The 20,163-nt window shown below is 21.8% G+C and overlaps 2 protein-coding genes across 9 annotated transcripts in view; both read left to right on the top strand.

The window, feature by feature from the left end:
- LOC102674902 (reticulon-1-A) overlaps window positions 1-12,547 on the top strand; it is a 16,988-nt gene extending 4,441 nt beyond the window's left edge. For 3 of the 8 annotated variants that reach the window (XM_006607811.2, XM_006607810.2, XM_006607813.2), the window contains 5 exons: window positions 2,995-3,030; window positions 10,087-10,294; window positions 10,443-10,651; window positions 11,008-11,113; window positions 11,684-12,547. In XM_006607811.2, the coding sequence (XP_006607874.1) occupies window positions 2,995-3,030; window positions 10,087-10,294; window positions 10,443-10,651; window positions 11,008-11,113; window positions 11,684-11,735 (611 nt within the window). In that variant the 3' untranslated portion in view covers window positions 11,736-12,547. Of the gene's footprint in view, window positions 1-2,994; window positions 3,031-5,718; window positions 5,986-9,501; window positions 9,566-10,086; window positions 10,295-10,442; window positions 10,652-11,007; window positions 11,114-11,683 lie in introns of those variants that run through there. The other 5 variants (XM_006607812.2, XM_006607815.2, XM_006607814.2 and 2 more) reach the window with 4 other exon arrangements.
- Window positions 12,548-15,432: 2,885 nt separating this feature from the next.
- LOC102674773 (glycogen phosphorylase) overlaps window positions 15,433-20,163 on the top strand; it is a 7,516-nt gene continuing 2,785 nt past the window's right edge. Inside the window, exons 1-5 of the mRNA XM_006607809.2 lie at window positions 15,433-16,159; window positions 19,127-19,228; window positions 19,378-19,692; window positions 19,771-19,882; window positions 19,960-20,119. Coding sequence (XP_006607872.1) covers window positions 15,917-16,159; window positions 19,127-19,228; window positions 19,378-19,692; window positions 19,771-19,882; window positions 19,960-20,119 — 932 coding nt within the window. The 5' untranslated portion in view covers window positions 15,433-15,916. The remainder of the gene's footprint in view (window positions 16,160-19,126; window positions 19,229-19,377; window positions 19,693-19,770; window positions 19,883-19,959; window positions 20,120-20,163) is intronic.

Raw genomic sequence — 20,163 nt, 5'->3', positions numbered from 1 at the left:
TATATATATATATATATATATATATTGATAAATATATTTTTGTATTATTTTTATTATTATAAATTCATATTTTTTATTTTTTATTATAAATAATTATAGTATTTTTTAATATTTCAATTTTAATATTTTTACGTTTTCATGAAAAAAAATTAAAAAGGATTAAAATTCATTTTAATCATATTTAGAATTAAAATTGATTAGTAAATATAATAAAATTTGATAAAATTAATTTAATTAAAAAAAATTATATAATACATATATAATATATGATCTATTGTACTTTAAAAAGCTTTCTTTCTTGCTTATAAAAGAGGAGAAATATACACATAAATATACTATGATATTATTTCTGTATACTTTCTATTAATATATTTTTTTACAAATTATTATTCTTAACTCATTGATTTTATTTTAATTTGGATATTTTATAAAGCTAGTTATTTTAATTATGCTTTTAAAAATTTTATTTTCTCTTGATCTTAAAATTTATTTTCTAAAAAACAAATTAACAGATTATAAAAGAAGGGAAAAATTGCTTAACTTTAGAATATAAATGGCTGCTCTTATCGCAGAAACCTGATTGTTTTCGTTGAAATATAAATTATATACATTATCAAGAAAAAAGTAAGTAAAAAGAAAGCACAAAAAAAAAGATAAAAAATAGATAATTATATAGATCCGGGTGCATCGACTATCTGACATGCGCAGAAGAAACGCGATTTGCAAGAGGATTATTGATCGTCAACTATCGGTTTTTATAAATATATTGTACATTCTACATTGTAAATAGCAATTTTTGATAACAAAAAGAGGAAAAAGAAATATCCGAATAGATAATTCTAATATGCCTAAAAATATGGAACAAATATATACTCATTGCTTAAAAGATGTTATTACCTTATCAATTGCTTATTTTATATATCGATAAATGTATTAAAAAATGTATTAAAAAAAATTGAAAAATTATTTTTCATATTTAGAAATAAAAATAAATAATTAAAGAGTAAATCATAATAATTTTAAAAATGATACTTTTATTTATTGTTTATTATTTAATAATTTAATTATCTTATCATAAAATAACATCAATAATTTGATTTTTTAAATAACTTTATATCGCAAAGAAATTTTATATCGTTATATAAATTGATATGATTTTTTTATTATTTAATTTATATATTTGATTGACAATAATCACAAAAAAATTATAATTGAACTAATCCTAAAAAAATAAAAAAATTATTTTTTAAATTCGTTTAAATAAACGTGGTCTCATGTTATTAAGAAATTGTATTTTAAAAAAAAAAATATTTTATTACATAAATTTTATCAAACAACTGTTTAATTCTAGTTTTCGGATTATGGATTTATAAAAAATAAAAAATATATAATTGTGTAAACAATGTCTGTAAACAAATTCAAAGTTTTATTTATCGAAGAAAATCACGAATACGAATTTTAAAAATCATTAGATTGAAATATATAGATATCGAGATAGGAGAATATTATTTATTGAAGAAAATCAAGAATACGAATTTTAAAAATCATTCGATTGAAGTATATAGATATTGAGATAAAAAATATTAATTATCGAAGAAAATCACGAATATAAATTTTAAAAATTATTCGATTGAAGTTCATAGATACCAAGTTAGAATTCGAGGTTAAAGATTGCGCAATATACTCCGGTACGTTAATTACATCAAGTGCTGTCAATCATTTACTATTTAAAAGCATCATTTTTTCTTCTAAAAAAAAATCGCTTAAAAAATCTTATAAATAATATCCAATTTATATATTAAAAAATATTTTTATTCGTATAAATCGAATATATGTTCCTTTTTTAATAGTTAAAATAAAATTCATTTGACATAAAGGATATTTTATTTAATCAAATTACGATTGACATTATATAACTAAAGAAAGCAAATAAAACAAATAATTAAATCATTAAAAGGAAAAAAGAAATTACAGAATATAAATGCATTCACAAAATATTAAAATGAACGAGAATTTGATACATCTATGAATTTTTAATATTAAACATTGATAGTGAATGAACACATATAATAACAACTTTCCTCAAATAATTTTAAATTGAATAATGCCTTATGATTTTACGTTTTTTATATTTGTACATTAGATAACAATCTACATATATATCTCTTACATATCAAGCGGTTTGATAAAATTATATATATATATTTATCAAAATTTTTTAAAACATTTTTAATTAAATTACTAATAAGTTTCACTATATAATCAAATTATTTCATTACGAAACACTCTTCATTTCAATTTGTATCCTATACGTGTTATATAACAAAAATTATGAATGGAGTTTTTAATATAAAATATATAATTTTTTCACGTACATATTATTTACATATGCAAAACAAAAAAGTAAATTCTATGAATAAAAATCGATTGTACATAAGTTTTGAAACCGATATGGAATCGAAAAAATAACTGTTCAAGAATCGATATGCGAATCGAAATAAGGATCGAAATCAGAACAAATATGGTTTGAAATTTCGGTACAATCATATAACAGTTATTCAGAATAAAAATTCTTCATAACCGCTTCGATATTATAACAGTTTTTAGGTTCTGATTTGAATTCTAAATTTTATTTTATATTTTTTTTAAACGAAAGATTGTTAAATATAAATTATACATAATATTTCAAAAATTTGTATTCAGAATACAATGTTACTATAAAATACTAAATTAACTTTATTATTTTGTTTTCATTTTTCATCCAACGATATTAATTGAAAGTCATTTCAATTTATATCTATTATTATTCTCTTTGACGAATACTAATATTAGTAAGATTAATTTTATAGCATCGTTATTTTTTATTACACAGCATTAAAAATTTTTTTTTTTTCTGTTTTTAATTCATTAATTTCTCACAGATCATTGTAGAGTAGTTTATATAGAATTATATTAACCAATTATACTAACATACTTCGATTCTGTTCTTTACAGACGCATGGTTTAATCCTGATAGACTCAATCCAAAAGGTAAGATATCAAATTCGATGTCGATGTCTATCAATTTATTTCTATGTGTTCAACAATTTTATATTTTATATGTATTTTTTATTTTATTAAATTTTTTTTGTTATATATCTATATTTGCAATCATACATATATCTATATAACATATATCTATATTTGCACTCATTCTTCGTTATATTCGAATTATTATTTATATATAAATACAGATGTGCGAGAAAGCATTTATTTAAAAAAAGAAATTAATCAAAATTAATCATAAAAATATCTATTTTATAATTATTATTTTTCAAAAGAGATAAAAATAAAATAATTTATCTTAATATGACTTTGCAATTTATATATCATAAATTTAATAAAAAATCATAATCAGACAAATTATACTTTTTGTATGAATCGAAGAATGAGTGTATACTTGATTTATATATAATAAATATAAAATAGATGTAAAGCAAAAAAAACTCTGGCTGAGATATTTATTGTATATAGGATGACCCACTTAGAGCTTATAGAAATACTCCTATAAATAAATATAGTAAATATAAAAAATGTCTTTAATGGAAAAAAAATTAAGATTTTAATGTCAATTATGTTATCTAATACGAATAAATTGGAAAAATTGAGAGAAGTTTTGTCAAAAAATATAAAATTATGTTGAGACAAGTCAAGTTTTTGATTTCTTATTAAATTTATTTAAATTTAGTTAAACAGAAATCTGCGAAAATTAATGATATACTGAACAATGAATAGTGTAAATATAAGTAACTCACAGATCTATACTACATAAATTACCATGAGTTTTGTTCGATCTTTGTACCAGCTACACTCCTTATTCGACAAGATTATTATATCGACTATTAATTATTAAACATCTATTATTAAACATTCTTGTATTGTGTTTTTTTTCTTTGATTATTGGCTCATAATTTAACATTAAATCTCGAAGACAATTTAATTTTTAGAAAAGCAATTATTTTAAATCAAACAATGAAAATGGAATTGTAGTAAAATTTTCGAAAATTGCTATCTTATGAAAAAATTAATTATATGCAATATCATTATCCATAAATTTCTGAAACATAACTCTCGTAGAATTTAGTAATGATGTTTTCAAAGCGTAAAAGCAACTATAAAGATACCACTTTGATGATACAATAGACTACTTTCATCAAATTTCCTTTTAAAGATATTGTCAATTATTGCTTCTTTGTGATCCAATATACATATCTTAGTGCAAATAAAGCTCTAAATATAATACTATAATATATTATGATTTGAAAGTTGAGGTCATCGACTGATCTCCGTTTTTAATTTCTTCGTTCAAAATTGAAAGTGTTTTTAGTTTTCAAATTGAAGCACTTATTGCAAGAAAATATGCACAATGCGTTTAAAAAATTTGCATAATCAATTATAATGTGCATAAGATATTTTGTATAACAAATAATCATCTCATTTCAATTTTATAAATTATTAAATGCATATTTTAATAGAGAAATATGTAATAGATCATTTTCAATATCATCCAAAATTATAAAATTCATTTACATTTAATAGTATAAAATGGAATATGATCTAAAACTTTCAAATACTTTCAATTCTATTTGATATAGATCTCATTGTAATTTCAGAAAAATCGACTCCATCGGTAGTTTGTAGATGCTACTTAAAATCTGGCTTTTTTGTTCCCTCGAGTGTAATATTGATTTTCCCTTTGAAGATTGAAACGAGAGCAGTTCGTACATATGTATATGTGTATGGGTCAAGTACCTTGCAAAGAGTATCGAGAAAATGTGTCAATTGTTGAAAACTTGCATTTGAGATGATATTAAAATTATATTGATCTTCCAAGGTTCGATGATCTGTCTTTCGTTATGATAATTCAATCTTGTTTATACAGTAATCCCAACACTTGAACAAAACGTTGCACAGGAAAAATGGATTTGTTTCTCGAGTATTAAATTCTGTATTATGATTAACTTTCTGACTATGGATAATGTTACGAGTATGCTACTTATTCCTTCCTTTTGATTTGCAACTTTGTATTGGAAAAGATAGATAAGAGAACAATTTTTGTATTGATAATTTGTGAAATAGAGATTTAGAGTAAACTTAGAATAAACTTTGCCAATTGTCCATCTCATTATTCATAAATTTTAATTCATTGTATTTTCAAATAGATTCGAATTAGAATTTAAATATTTAATGGATATTCCGTTAATTTTTTAAGAGATTAACAATAACATTAGAATAATTTTGAATTGAAACACTTATAAGACAATTCTATTGAATCTCTATTCGTCGTAAAAATCATGACATATTGTGTGATGTATTCTAAAAACAAATCTTAAAATATATTTAACTAGAGTACTCGTTTCCAACTTATTCAGAACAACTGAATGAATGTTTCAATCATCGAATCAAGACAATGTCCACTCGAATACCAATTTAAGTCTCAGCCAAATGAGCAATTTTATTTTTTTTCTCAGATATTCTCTCGTTCGCTCTGTTCATCTATCCATCCATATATCTTCGTTCGAAGAAACGTTGTTAAAATTTTCCAGAGTGATTTTCCCTTCTCTTTTCCCTTCTCTTTTCATTAAAATTTCAATCGAATGAATTCGTGCCGCGGTTAGAATCCAAAAAAGCCGGAGATGGTTGGCGACCATAGCCGAAGTTAAATATAGTATCCAGCCGGGTTCGAGGCTGTTGGTGCTCTGCCAGAAATCTCGAAGGGAACTCTCGCTTTTTCTTCGGCGAGTCCACAGTATCTATGTCTACCAGAGAGTGTGTACCGTGTTTCTACTAGAATTTTTTGAGTTAATTTCTCATAATCGGTAAAATACGAGTTTATAGTGTTCGCCGCTAGTGTTCTTCTCTTTTCTCTCTTGTGTTGCGCGAGATCTAAGGAAGGGATAAGTGTATAACCAGCGGATAGAAACATGGCCATCACGAGGGAGGAACGTGAGTAGATGCTGAAACGAATCTGAATCAATTCGATGGCAGATATATGCTGGTTGTGAACATTGACAGACTGCCAGTTTAACTTTACTGCGCAGACGCAGTTATGTCAAAAATTTAGAGAGGGAATTTTTAGAAATGTTAATGATTTTTTCTAGTGTGTAAAACTAGGCTAAGATTGGTTATGGTATAGAGATATTCTTAAGATGTAATCTTCAGGATATTATTAAAGATTTTTTTTTTTTTTTAAGAATAAATAATGATAACGAAAGAGATTTTTTTTATTTGGTTAGAAATTGATTAAAAGTTTTTTAAAAAAACTTAATCAATTATCTTTATTATAAATTAAGATTTTGAGAATAGATTATAATAAAATTAGATAATAATATTCCGAAAATATTAATAATAATTATTTAAAAAATAAATTGTTGTTAATTGTAGAAATTTTTTGATTGATAAGAGTGATTTTCTAAAGATTACTATGAATAATCAGAAAAATTTCTTAGAAATTTTTTACTCTTATCCAAAGTACCTCCAAAGATTGAAGCATTACACTGTTTTCTTTGAAACAGTTGTTACTTTTAGAGCTTGGATGTGATCCAATTCGCCAAAAAAATCGAATTCTTTGTTAAATTTTATTGTGAAAATCATTTCTGATTCAAGAAATTTTTCTTTTATTTCTCATTTCTCATCACTCTATTGTCGCAATGCAATAATTTTATCTAAAACTGAAAATAAGAATATTTTTTTTTATATATATTTAATAATTATACTTAATAATTTTTTCTCGAAAAAATCGAAAAAAAAATCATTCTATTGTTATTTAAAAAGATGTTTTCCTTAGTATTGATATAAATTTTACTTAAATATTAGATTTTATTTGGAATTATCAACAATCAATAGGAAATTGGCACTAAAATCTCATTATTAGAACTATCAAAATTATTTAAACAGATTTTATATTTTTTGTTTTTGTAATTAATAAAAATGTATGCTAAAAGATTTTTATTTACAAAATTAATAATTTTTATTTAAATATTCGTTATAATAATGTATATATTTAAAAAAATTGCAAATTAGATATTTTAATTTTAAGATAAATGTCACAAATCATTACATATTATTCTGAAAATTTATTTCTATTTTATATTATTAAAATAGAGTTCAAGAAAACAATAACTTTCTAGAATAGTTAGCTAGTTAATAGTTATTAGTTATTCTAAATAATTAAAGAAGCTTAATGTGCAACATGATAATAAAGAGAAAATTGTAATTTAGAATCTTTATAGTATATAATTTCTCATAGAAGAAAAGAAATAATGAAGGGTCAATAAAGGGTGAATTCACCAAGGATAGAATACCAATTGACAGGTGTATTTCTGAGAATAGTAAAAGGGATAGAGGCAATGGCCGACACTGCGACGCCGGGCGTCGCACTACCGGAGACAACTTATTGATTTTCTACCACCAAACCGCACCCGACCGTTTCCCTTTATCCTCCTCGTTCGACACGTGATGCTCATAGACGATGTATCTCTATCTTTTATGCTCTAGTAAACTTTTCTTCATATTTGAATCTGCTCCAACTCTTGACTCTGATTGAACCTCTTTAATAATTCGATCCATTTGAAGATGTAAACAATTAAATGAATTAAATCAACTTTAATATTTTGTATATTATTTGATTTTTAGAAAATATCATATAGCAATTGTTTGATAAATATTATATTCAGTAAATCTTTTGGAATCATAGTGTGGTATTTTTAATAAGTTATTGAAGAAATATATTATATATTTAATATAATATTATATATTATATATATTATTATATTAAATTTATTATTATATTATTATATATATTATTATATATAATATTATATAATATTATATATTATATATTTAATACAAAATATATTTAAGTTGAAATAAAATATTAAAAAAAAAATAAAAGAAGTATATATTAATGAGGCTTTAACTTTAAAAATCTTGTAAATTTTTTAGCAAAAAATTATTGGTAATTATTTTATTAAAATTCAATCTAAAAATTTATTTTTTGTACATTCTTTAATCGTTAAAAAGATATTAAATTTTACAATTTTTATTATTTTATTTTAAATATAATAAATATAATATATAACATTTTTATATTTAATGAATATTTTAATGCATTTATTCTTTAATATTATTCAATAAAAAACCGTCAGTTGACAAGAGCAATAACTTGATTATGATATAATAAATGCTTAGAATATATTGAAGTTTTAAGATTCATATGGTAGAACTTGTACATATACTTCCATGGCGTATCATAGTTTTCCATACAGTTTTCTACTTGATATATGTCATCGATTCTTTATCTTCACTTTGAGGGCATTGCTTTTAAAAGAGAAGTGATAAACTATGATGATTATTTATTTGTATATTAATAATGACAAATTAATCTTATAAAATATTAAATTATAAAATAGTAAAATTGATAATATTGAAAGTTTTATAGTGCTAAATAATTTTAATAAATAGTTTTAAGAAATACTTGAAATAATTTATATTTATCAAGAAATATAAAAAATATAATATACATATGTATTATCAATATTTTAATACAAAATAATATATATCAATATTTTAAATGAGTGTTTCATACAATGAAACGTTGAATCTTTCTTTTTTATTTTTATATCACTTTAATTTTTTTTATGAATTTAAATGATATAAAATTATTCAACTTTCAATCAAATAGAATTCGATTAAAAATTGGGACAAATGACATAAATTTGTTTGGCAGAATTGTACGATGTTGAGTAGGCCTTGGAAACAATTTAATAGAACATCTTTTTTGGATTAGAGACAAAGCCGACAGCAAAATTTGAGAATTTCTATTATTAGGTTCATTCAAGGCTATCCACAATTAGTCGCATCAATCATTATTTCTCAAATATTTAATTAGAGTATAATTAGTTTTATTATCTAAATTTTTGAATTCTTCCATGCATTAATTCTTAATAATTTTATATATATATATATACATTATAAAATTATAAATTTATAATATATTTCTTAACTTTTAATTACAAACTATAGAATATAATAAAAATTTTATCATTAATAATCATGAAAAATATAAGACATGTTCAAGACCTGAAAAAAATAAAATAATACAATACTAAATATCGAATATTACACAAATTAAATTAATTAGTTATTTAAAAAAATCATTAAATCATATTATATTTATATTATATACTATTTATAAATAGTAGAAAATATTTTTTTTTCATTGTAATGCTTATTTTATTTTTCCAGTTGTTCTACTGGTTCTTTTTTCTTTCTTTTATTTCATTTTGTTGGTTTCTATTTCCCTCTCCCACTTTACTCATTCTTGCATATCACATATCTCTTTAATATTACTAAGATATGTAGAGTTCCATGCGCGAACGAAACCGTGGAAAGAGGTGGCAGTTCTTGCTTAGCTTTCCATGCTTTCAATTTCTTTTATAACGTAGCCTCTTCTCTCGTTAGTTGAAAATGGTGCGAAGAAATAATTCAAGAATACCTGTCGAGGAGTTACCCGATAGAAATAGCGGTGAGTTTATCTCTCTTCTTTGAAAGAGATTGATCTGATTATTTTCATTAACATATGGTTCAGGAGCACGTGTCTATAGAAAAATATCAGGATAAAAAAATTCGATTTATTTTGTATTAAATGATATTTGAAATTTTCGGAATTTTTATAACTATTATAAAATTATTAGGATTTTTATCATTTTGATCAATATCTTGAATGATATATCATTGAACTTGTCTCAACATTTTAATTGGATTTTGTTGATTTTAGTTGGAAATAAATTATATCTAAATACGGAGTTTATATTTCTAAGATAATTTTATCAAATATCACTCTGTATATGTATATAATTTTATACAATCTATGAAAATTATTCTGAATATTGAAATAAGAATATTATTTCATTGTTATTGCTTTATATGTGACTACTTGTACTATTTGTAAATTAATAGGAGTTTGAAAAGTGTATAGATTACATAATAAAAGTATGGTAATTGTAAGTTTGAAGTTTCTAATAGTGATGTATTTTTCTATTTTAGTGGCAGCTTTAATTTATTGGCGTGATCCAAAGAAATCAGGCCCCGTGTTCGGCTGCATACTTGGCGTGCTTCTCTCGTTGGCCTACTTCAGTTTGATAAGCGTTCTTGCTTATTTATCTCTTCTTATCCTCACTGGTACCATTGCTTTTAGGATTCACAATACCATCCTTCAAGCTATTCAGAAGACTTCCGATGGGCATCCTTTCCAGCAAGTATCATATTTTTAAAAAGATAAAAGTTAATAAGAAATAAATTTTTTATTTTATACAAATTTGAAATATATAATATTTTTTCTTTATCTTTTTAGAGAAAAAAAAATTAGAAATGAATTAAAATATTAACATTTATAATTTTAGAAATATTTTGGAAATGGACTTAACATTGCCTGCGGAGAAGGTGCATGAAGTAGCGGATGTGGCTGTCGCACACTTAAATGCAGCAGTTTGTGAACTTCGTAGGCTCTTTCTTGTTGAAGATTTTGTCGATTCTTTGAAATTTGGTGTCCTTCTTTGGTGCCTCACTTATGTGGGTTCTTGGTTTAATGGCATGACTCTAATTATAATTGGTAAATTTTATCATTATCATTATCTGTATATTTTTTAAATAATTTTCAATATTTTATAATATAATAATTATATTTTATAAAAAATTAAGTATATATAATTTTCCAATGAATATTTATAGATAAAATAATTTTGAGCGAAATATTCTTAATTTTTTTTTTTTTTTGCTTGTACACAACAAAATCATATATTCGTTTAGAAATATTTATAAGAATGATAACTCAACGAAATATTCAATATAACAAAAAACAAAATTTGTAATTAAACAGCATATTTATGCCATTATATAATTATTTAAATAAAAATGAGTTTTGAAAAATTATATGATTATATTCGATTTAATCATTACTTTTTACAGGAGTAATCGCCTTATTTACATTACCGAAGGTCTATGAGACAAATAAATCACAAATAGATCAGAATTTAGCATTGGTACAAAGCAAGATCAATGAGCTCACTGCTAAGTAAGTACACTTCATTAAATAATAAATATCAATATTTCACAATAAAAATAATAAAAGTTTTGTGTCTATAAAACGCTGAATTGTTCTTATCAAATGAATTTTTAATATTTAATCTTAATAAAATAATACAAAATTTATTAAAATATTTCTCATTAAATAAAGTAGGATATGATATGATATTGTATTATATTCATTGAAAATTTTCCTACTTGAAAAATGGCATATATTTTATTTGTAGTCAGAAATTTATTGTATAAAATATATAAATATAGTTTATATATTTATATATTATATATATAAATATTGATTGATATTTAAATCTTTTTTATGTAATTAATAATTAATGCATTGATAATAAATGTTCGTCACGATATAAAATATATTAAAATAATATCTTAAATCAGTTTCAATGAAGTAGAGATTTAATTCTTTTAAGTATATTTATGTTTATACATATATAGATAAATTAGAAGATGTATTTTACATGTATTTGTCATTGAAAAAAAAAATAAAAATATTTTGAAAAAATGATTTTAAATTTTCTAAGAACTTATATTTTAATTGTTTTAGAGTGAAAGCTGCGATACCATTTGGCAAGAAAGAACCAAAGAAAGAAGAATAAATATGAAAGTTTACCACCACGCGGGAACAAAAGAAATTTAAGCGAATTTGCCGGATACTTGCAAAATCCACGCAAGAATGAAAAAAAGAACAGTTATACAAAAGAATGGAAATGATTATAAAAAAAAAAGAAATTTAAAAAAGATAGAAAACAAAACATATAGAGTTTAAAGAAATGACGAGAAAGAAATATTTACAAGAAAATGCAGAATAGATAAAATGAACAGCAAAATGAAATGTTATGCCAATGTTGAAAAAAAGAACGCTGAAAAAACTTATTAATTTATAATAATATTATGATATTATATGATATAATATAATATTATAATATGTATATATTTTATTATATTATAATATTATGATATATATTATATAATATATTATAACATATATTATAAATGATTCACGGAAATAAAAGATGTTCTTAGCGTTATAAGGTTTAAAAACAGGATAATTTTTTTTAATTCTGAAATTCCTATGTACCGAAATAAAAAATGATAAAAAAAAAGTAGTTACAATAGAAGCATGGCTTGCAAAGAAAATGTAATGAACAAGCATTGAATATATGTATATGAAAAAAAAAGAAAGAAGAAAAAATAGTGTTATATAAAATGAGAAGTATTTCTGAAAGTGCAAGAAAATTGAAATGTGAATAGGGTAACGGCTTCTAAAGAAAGAAAAACGAGAAAAGATCACAAGGTAATATAAAGGAAAAAACTCGACAATTGGATTTTAATGTCTGATGATGTCGTAAAACGAGTATTCCTTTTTTGGATCTACAAATCCCTATTAATCGAAATAAACGGAAAGAAGTAACATTTAGCGATTATATTAATTTGCGATAAGGGAGACGAATAGAACCCTTTGGTGTACTCTGCAAAAATCATGAACGGTGCAATGCGTGTATCTAAGGGTTTTCCGATTTTCCTTCTATTTTTTGTTTTTTCCTCGCACTTTCCCATACCATTCCGAACTGATATTTCTTGTTTACAAAATGATATGCGGTCCCATTAAAATTAATTTTAATTAATTGTTTATTTTTCAGTAAATTTTTTTCATTATATATAATTATTGAAAAATATCTTTAGCACAAAGATACATTTTTTTTTCTCCTAATCTTTAATTTTTTGCTTTGAAATTTATATTTTCTTATTTTTCTTTCTTTTTCATTTATTCAAAACACTTTATGAAAAATTCAATTTTTTATTCTTAAAAATTTTTTATAATTAAAATCAGGTATGTAAATAGAATTAAAATAATTTTATAATACATTGCTTTATTTTTCTCTTTTAGAAATTTTAGAAATTTCAAATTTGCATTCATATTCTTTAAGCTTGAGTTTTATAATAAAATTGTAATGTAAGATTTTTTAATTTATAATATTATATAAAATATGCACACATTGAACGTGTGACAATAATAGATTACATTAAAATTATATTAAAATATTAAGAATGAAATAATATAAGTAGTTTAAAGATAAATGGAAATTCTTTTTGTTTTCAATAAATTTTATTTATTTTGAAAAATTTAAATAATTTCGTTAGAGGAAACTGATTTAAAATTTATATTAATATTTTTTTTTTAACAAAAATTTCTATAATGATATTATTCTATAATATTTTCATTATTTTTTTTTAGTATAAAAATTTAGATCAGTTTCCTAGATTTTTATACACTTATATATAGTTACATTTTTTTCAGTTTATATAAGTCCATATTCTCCTTATCTATTTGTAGTTTTGTTCCTTTAATAAAATTTGTTAATTTTATAATTACCAATTATCAATTTTTATCATTTTTCAATGATGATTGGTATTTTCAAAAAATTTTTATTTATAATATGTATAATATTTGTTTAATATTTGTACAAAATATGTTTAAATTTATTACTTAAAATATATGCACTTATTTATGGTTATATTATATCAAAATAAGATATATCAAAAAATTAAATTTATATAATTGTAAATATAAATCATGAATTTTTATTGTTTCAGCAAATATCTCTTAGTTTTTACTACTTTTAAAATTTCACTTAAAAAAAATAAGCAACGAAAAAAATAGTTATTAAAAATAACAATTAATTATAATCTTTAAAAATATTAATAAATATGCATAAATTTTGCTTTATGCATAACTAATTGACATAAAATCAATTCTTCATAAAGAAAGAAAATGCACATATGATTCTGTGCATGTGAAAAAGAAGGAAAAAAAAATGAAAGAATAAAAAAAGACGAAATTTGTTATTTGTTTTTAAAAATATTGTTATGAGTATTGTGCGTTTTAAATTATTTTTTAAATAACGCTATATAATGTATTAATATTATTTAATTAAAAATTAAATAATAAATTTAATTAAAATTGATTTTTAATATATGTATCTAAAATTTTAAGATTTTATTTATATAAAATTTATACATAGAAATTTATATATGGTTCAATTAAATTTTATTGAGGATTAAAAATCAATTAATTTATATCAGATTTAAAAAATTATAATTTGAGAAATGAATTAATTTTTATTTCTTTAAAATAATATTTTAAGAAGTTTGTTTCAGCCTGATTGATTGAGTAAATAATTATAAGTCTTTAGTGGAAATATATGTATATGCTTGATAAAAAATTACTTTTGAAAAAAAGCTTAATTGTTGTATAATATAGATTACAAATAATGTATTAACATAATATTTTCATTGTCAATTTGAATCTTATGAATAGATTTATTTTCATATTTGATAATATTAAATATCTTGAAGATATAAATCTTTATGGCAGCAATACGATTTTAATCTATAAAAAATAAAAAAAATTAAGTTTTTGAAAATCATAAATGGGTCCGCATATCAAATGATTCTGTAATATCGCTCATTACATAATTATTAAAAAAAGAAAATAGTTGAACATGCGCGTGCGTGTATTTGTATCTGTGCGTATGTATGTTGTGTATATGAGAATAAAAAAAGTAGCGCCGTTTCCTCTTCGGCGTTTTCGAAGATTTTTTCTTCGAGTAATATAATTATCGCTATCATATTATTAAGTGTAACTATATCGTTAAACATTACAATGGAAAGTTGTTGGCTGAATTGCGAATTTTTATTATATCGTTCGAAACAAAATTGCGGATACCTGAAATTTTATTCATATTTTTTAAATCGTATTGCATCATTGATCAATGTATCGAACTATAAAAATTCATACATATAATTCCTTACGATGAATACGATTTAATAAAATATCGATGAAATTTAATTGAGTATCATTACATTTTCAAATATGACGTCTCTAAAAAAGACGATTATAATGGGAAAGGAATGCGAAAAAAATAGATAGAAACGGAAGAAGAAGAATCTTTTTCAGAATGCAAATTGTAATACGCGTATCGCTTATTGACGTTTTCATTATTGCATCTGCATCCGCACGATTAATTTATAAATAAATTATATTAAACAAGACACTGAATCACAAAATATGCTTTCTTTATATCCTTTAAGATATTTAAAACAAATCGAAATATTATCTTATTTAAAATAGTAATTAGATATATATAGTAAATTATTTTAAAAGAATATATTTATAATTTAAAAGAAAAATAGAATACTTATATTAAAATTATTCATACATTGTTAATTAAAAATGGTAATGAAGAGATAAACCAATATCAAAAAATCACTATAGATGGCGGAAAAGTTTAATTTTTCAAAACCCGATCGGTATAATCGTTACACATCACGTGACAGATAAGACTTTTAATGCGCCTGCGTGACCTTCATACAAGGTGACCGCTTCGAAGATTGCCAGAGATAGGCATGTTATTCGTCTCTGGATAGCACAAGCGTGTGGGTCTTCGGAGCACCGGTATTTGTGCATGTGTTGTGAAAACCGGTCATTGTGTCTAACAATTTTCAAAATTAATAATAAAAATATTATATTATATATAGAATATTATTATCTGTGAATGAATAATTCTATAATTTAATTTAAAATAAACAATTACGAATTTAATACAGGAATTTTTACAAATAAAAGAAAAATTCATAAAAATAATAGAAATTTGAATTAAATTTAAAGTATTAGAATTGTTGATTTTGTATAAAAGCAAAATAACAAAAATTGAAAGCAAAACAGTTTTATATCGATAAGCTCTGTATTTTAAGAAAAAAAAATAATTAAAAAGAAATGTCAGCTTCAGTAACAGATCAAGAAAAAAGGAAACAGATATCTGTTCGCGGGATTGTTGATGTGGAAAATGTAGGAAATTTCAAGAAAACTTTCAATAGACATCTTCATTACACCCTTGTGAAGGATCGTAATGTGGCTACGAGCAGAGATTATTTCTTCGCCTTGGCACACAGCGTCAAGGACAATTTAGTTTCTAGATGGATACGCACTCAACAATACTATTACGAGAAAGATCCAAAAGTATGCCATTATATTTTTATCTATCTTTATGTATTTAATTTATATATTATATGAAATATTTCATGCATGTAAATTATGATTATAATAATTAATAGTGTCAGTTTTCTTATATAATTCATTTAATAATTACCGGTAAGTATAATTTTCATACTTACCTTATATTCATTGCAATTGTTATTTATTTATTTATGTATAATATTTAAAGAATCAATGAACGAAATTTTATTCTGCATTTTAATAGAATTCACTTGCTAAATTATCTTTTTTTAAATATTTTTTTAATTATTTTAAAATTATTAATTTATTACTTTTTGTTCATATTATCTTTAAATTAATTATATTTAAATAATTGATAATTTTAAAATAAAAATGCAAAAGTAGATAGAAAAGTAGAAATTTCCACTTATTCTTATTATCAATTAATTTAAGTTATTATTTAAATTAGCTCATGACCATATTTATCAATGAAAACTTATCTTTAAACTATTGTGAAGCAAAACATTGTATGATATTAAATTAAAACAAATAAACAAATAGAAAATAAATATTTGATCGTAATAAAAATATATTCATTATTAGATAACGAAGTTTTTAAAATAAAATTAAATAAAACATAAAATAAACATTATATAAATAAAACATTATATAAATAAATAAAAATAAAATAAATAAACATTATTTGATAATCAAATATAATGAAAATCAAAACAAACAAAAGGAAAATAAATATTTAATCGTAATAAAAATATTTCATTATTAGATAAAGTTTTATAAGATTATTGAAGTTTTTAAGCAAAGTAAAATTTCTGACAAAATTTTTAAATTTTTGTTAATATAATGATCAGTACATTTATATGCATACTATTTATACTTATAGAAGCACTATATTGCAATGAACCTTCAAAATGCAAGATGCAACATGTTGTTGTGTCTATTTTCGGTTGGCCTTATAATCGCTTCATCCTGAGGTCTCAAGCCAAACAATTTTCATTCTTTTGAAGCAATGTCAAGATAAAACCAATTTTTGAAAGTATTCCAATTACATCTATAGATTATTAATAATTATTTACAAATTTACGATTATTTCATATATACATTGTGTATATATTGTTTACTATTAATTATTATTTGTTTAATAATATAATAAGATTTAATTTAATGTAATTAAACTTATATTAATTATCTAAATTTATCAAGAATAATTATTTTTTATCAATAAACAAATTAAATAAAATATTATAATCGTTGGATAATTTTTTTAATTATTCAAATATAAATTTTCTTGAAAATATTATTATAAAAAAATCATATTTTTCATATATTTAGATTATAATCTAAAAATATAAAAAAAACAAAAGAATACGAAAATAAATTTGAAAAATAACTACAAAAGAAAAAATGGAAGAATAGAAATTATACTATTATATTATAAAACTAAATTATAAATTATTAAATAATAAAATTTTAAATAAAGAAAGAAAATCTTAGAATAAAATAGAATATATGAGATGGAAAAAACATATCTTTAATTAATAATAAATAAGGAAAAAAAAATAAAATTAAAATTGGGAAAAAGTAATAAATATATTCAATTATAAAAATGTTGAAAAAAAAAAATTCGATACAAAGAAAATGAGGCCAAAAAAACAGAACTATGATCCATATTCATAAATGTATGAATAGGCGAACAAAAATAAAATAAGTATAATATAAATGAGAAATGCTATTATGATTGTTATACAACTACACAAATTTTGATTGAAAATTATTATTAATAATTAAAATTAATGTCATTATAGCATTTACATACATAAAATAGAATAGAATAGAAATATAACATATTATTACATAAATAATTTGTAATTATATATATGATTAAAAGAAATAAAGAAAAATTGAACATGAAAAGCATCACAAATAATATTTTTTTATGAAGATATTTATAACACTAAATTACAGAAATTGAATAATATGAATCACGTGATACGACTATTAAAGTTTAAGAAATCACGTTTAATCTATCTACGATTTATATTTGGATAAAGTTATATTATACAAAAGTTTTGAGAATGCTATCTAAGCTATTTTATAACTATTTTAAAAATTATTTTATAAACTATTTTAAAAATTTATATATACAATCGCATTTGAGAAATTCATGTTAAAAAATGAATCAAATTTTATTTAAAAAATGAAACAAATATTGTAAAATAATAAAACAATATTATATTTTATATGTAAAATATTATAATTTTCAAAATTTTTTATATATGTATAAAATAAATCGATAAATGTTTGCTTTATTATCTTTTCCAAGATAATTTTTTATTATTTTTGTTTATTTTTATTTATGCAAATATTTATTAATTTTTATGAGGATATTATAGTTTTTTTTAAAAGTAAACATCAATAATTTAAACTATAAATATTATTTATATTATTTTATTTTATTATATTAGGTATAAACGATTCTTAAACATGAAAAATTTTGGAGTAATCATCGATCGCAATAAAGATCAATTTCAACTAGGCATTATGTTTCATTTCTTTCTCAAATTATTTCAAAATGTCTGCTCAATTTATTTTTATTTCTATCAATGGATTATCAATCACCACATAATAAAAAATCCAATCATTAATTAATTTCATAATAAATATAGAAAAGATACAATAAAATTAAATTTAGATCATTGCAACATGAAATCGATCATTTTTTTATTGCATTTAGAATCAAAAAATTTTCTGTATTTCTTTAAAAAAATATTTGGTATATTTTTATATATAAATACAATTTTCTCTCCAATTATAATTGAATATATTTTTTTATAATTGAATATATTTGAATTTATTTTTAAATAGATTATCTCTAATTTTTTAAAATTTTATTTTATAATTAAAAATTTCCAAAATATTATTATTATCTTTCCTAGTCTATAATATATCTTTAGTCTGTTTTTTTCTGTTTAGAGAGTTTATTATCTATCTTTGGAATATTACATGGGAAGAACTCTTCAAAACACTATGATTAATTTGGGCATTCAAGGTGCTTGTGATGAAGCTATGTATCAGGTTTGTTTCAAATAAAATTTCTTATTAAAATTTAAAAATTAATTATTAATAAAAAATTTAAGGAAAATTATATAAAAAAATTAAGTATTATATTATATTATTATATTTTAATTATATCTTTATATTTTTATATTTAATATTAATTATAGATGGGTTTGGATATAGAAGAGCTTGAAGAGCTTGAAGAGGATGCTGGCTTAGGAAATGGAGGTTTAGGAAGATTGGCAGCTTGTTTCTTGGATAGCATGGCTACTCTTGGTCTAGCTTCTTATGGTTATGGTATTCGATATGAATACGGTATTTTCGCACAAAAAATAAAAAATGGAGAACAAGTGGAAGAACCAGATGATTGGTTACGTTATGGAAATCCATGGGAAAAAGCAAGACCAGAATTTATGCTTCCAGTAAACTTCTATGGACAGGTGATTGATACTCCTGAAGGAAAGAAGTGGATCAATACTCAAGTCAGTACAAATAAAATAAGCTAGTTAAATGGTTAAAGTTATTAATAAAATAAAAATATATGTTTTTCATATGGTCAGGTTGTATTTGCAATGCCATATGATAATCCAGTTCCTGGATACAAAAATAATGTTGTCAATACTCTCAGATTGTGGTCTGCTAAATCTCCTGTGGAATTTAATTTGAAATTCTGTAGGCAATTTTTTTTATCATATTTTATATCTTAAAAATTAAAATTATACCATGAAAACAAATTATTCTTCTTTTAGTTAATGATGGTGATTATATTCAAGCTGTAATAGATCGCAATTTGGCGGAAAATATCTCTAGAGTATTATATCCTAATGATAATTTTTTTGAAGGCAAAGAATTACGTCTAAAACAAGAATATTTTATGGTAGCAGCAACTCTTCAAGATATTATACGAAGGTTACTATAAATTAATTTTATTATTAATAAAATATATCTGTAAA

Source organism: Apis dorsata, unplaced genomic scaffold (assembly GCF_000469605.1).
Source record: "Apis dorsata unplaced genomic scaffold, Apis dorsata 1.3 scaffold_19, whole genome shotgun sequence".
Taxonomy (NCBI): domain Eukaryota; kingdom Metazoa; phylum Arthropoda; class Insecta; order Hymenoptera; family Apidae; genus Apis; species Apis dorsata.
This window is presented reverse-complemented; position numbering and strand designations above follow the sequence as displayed.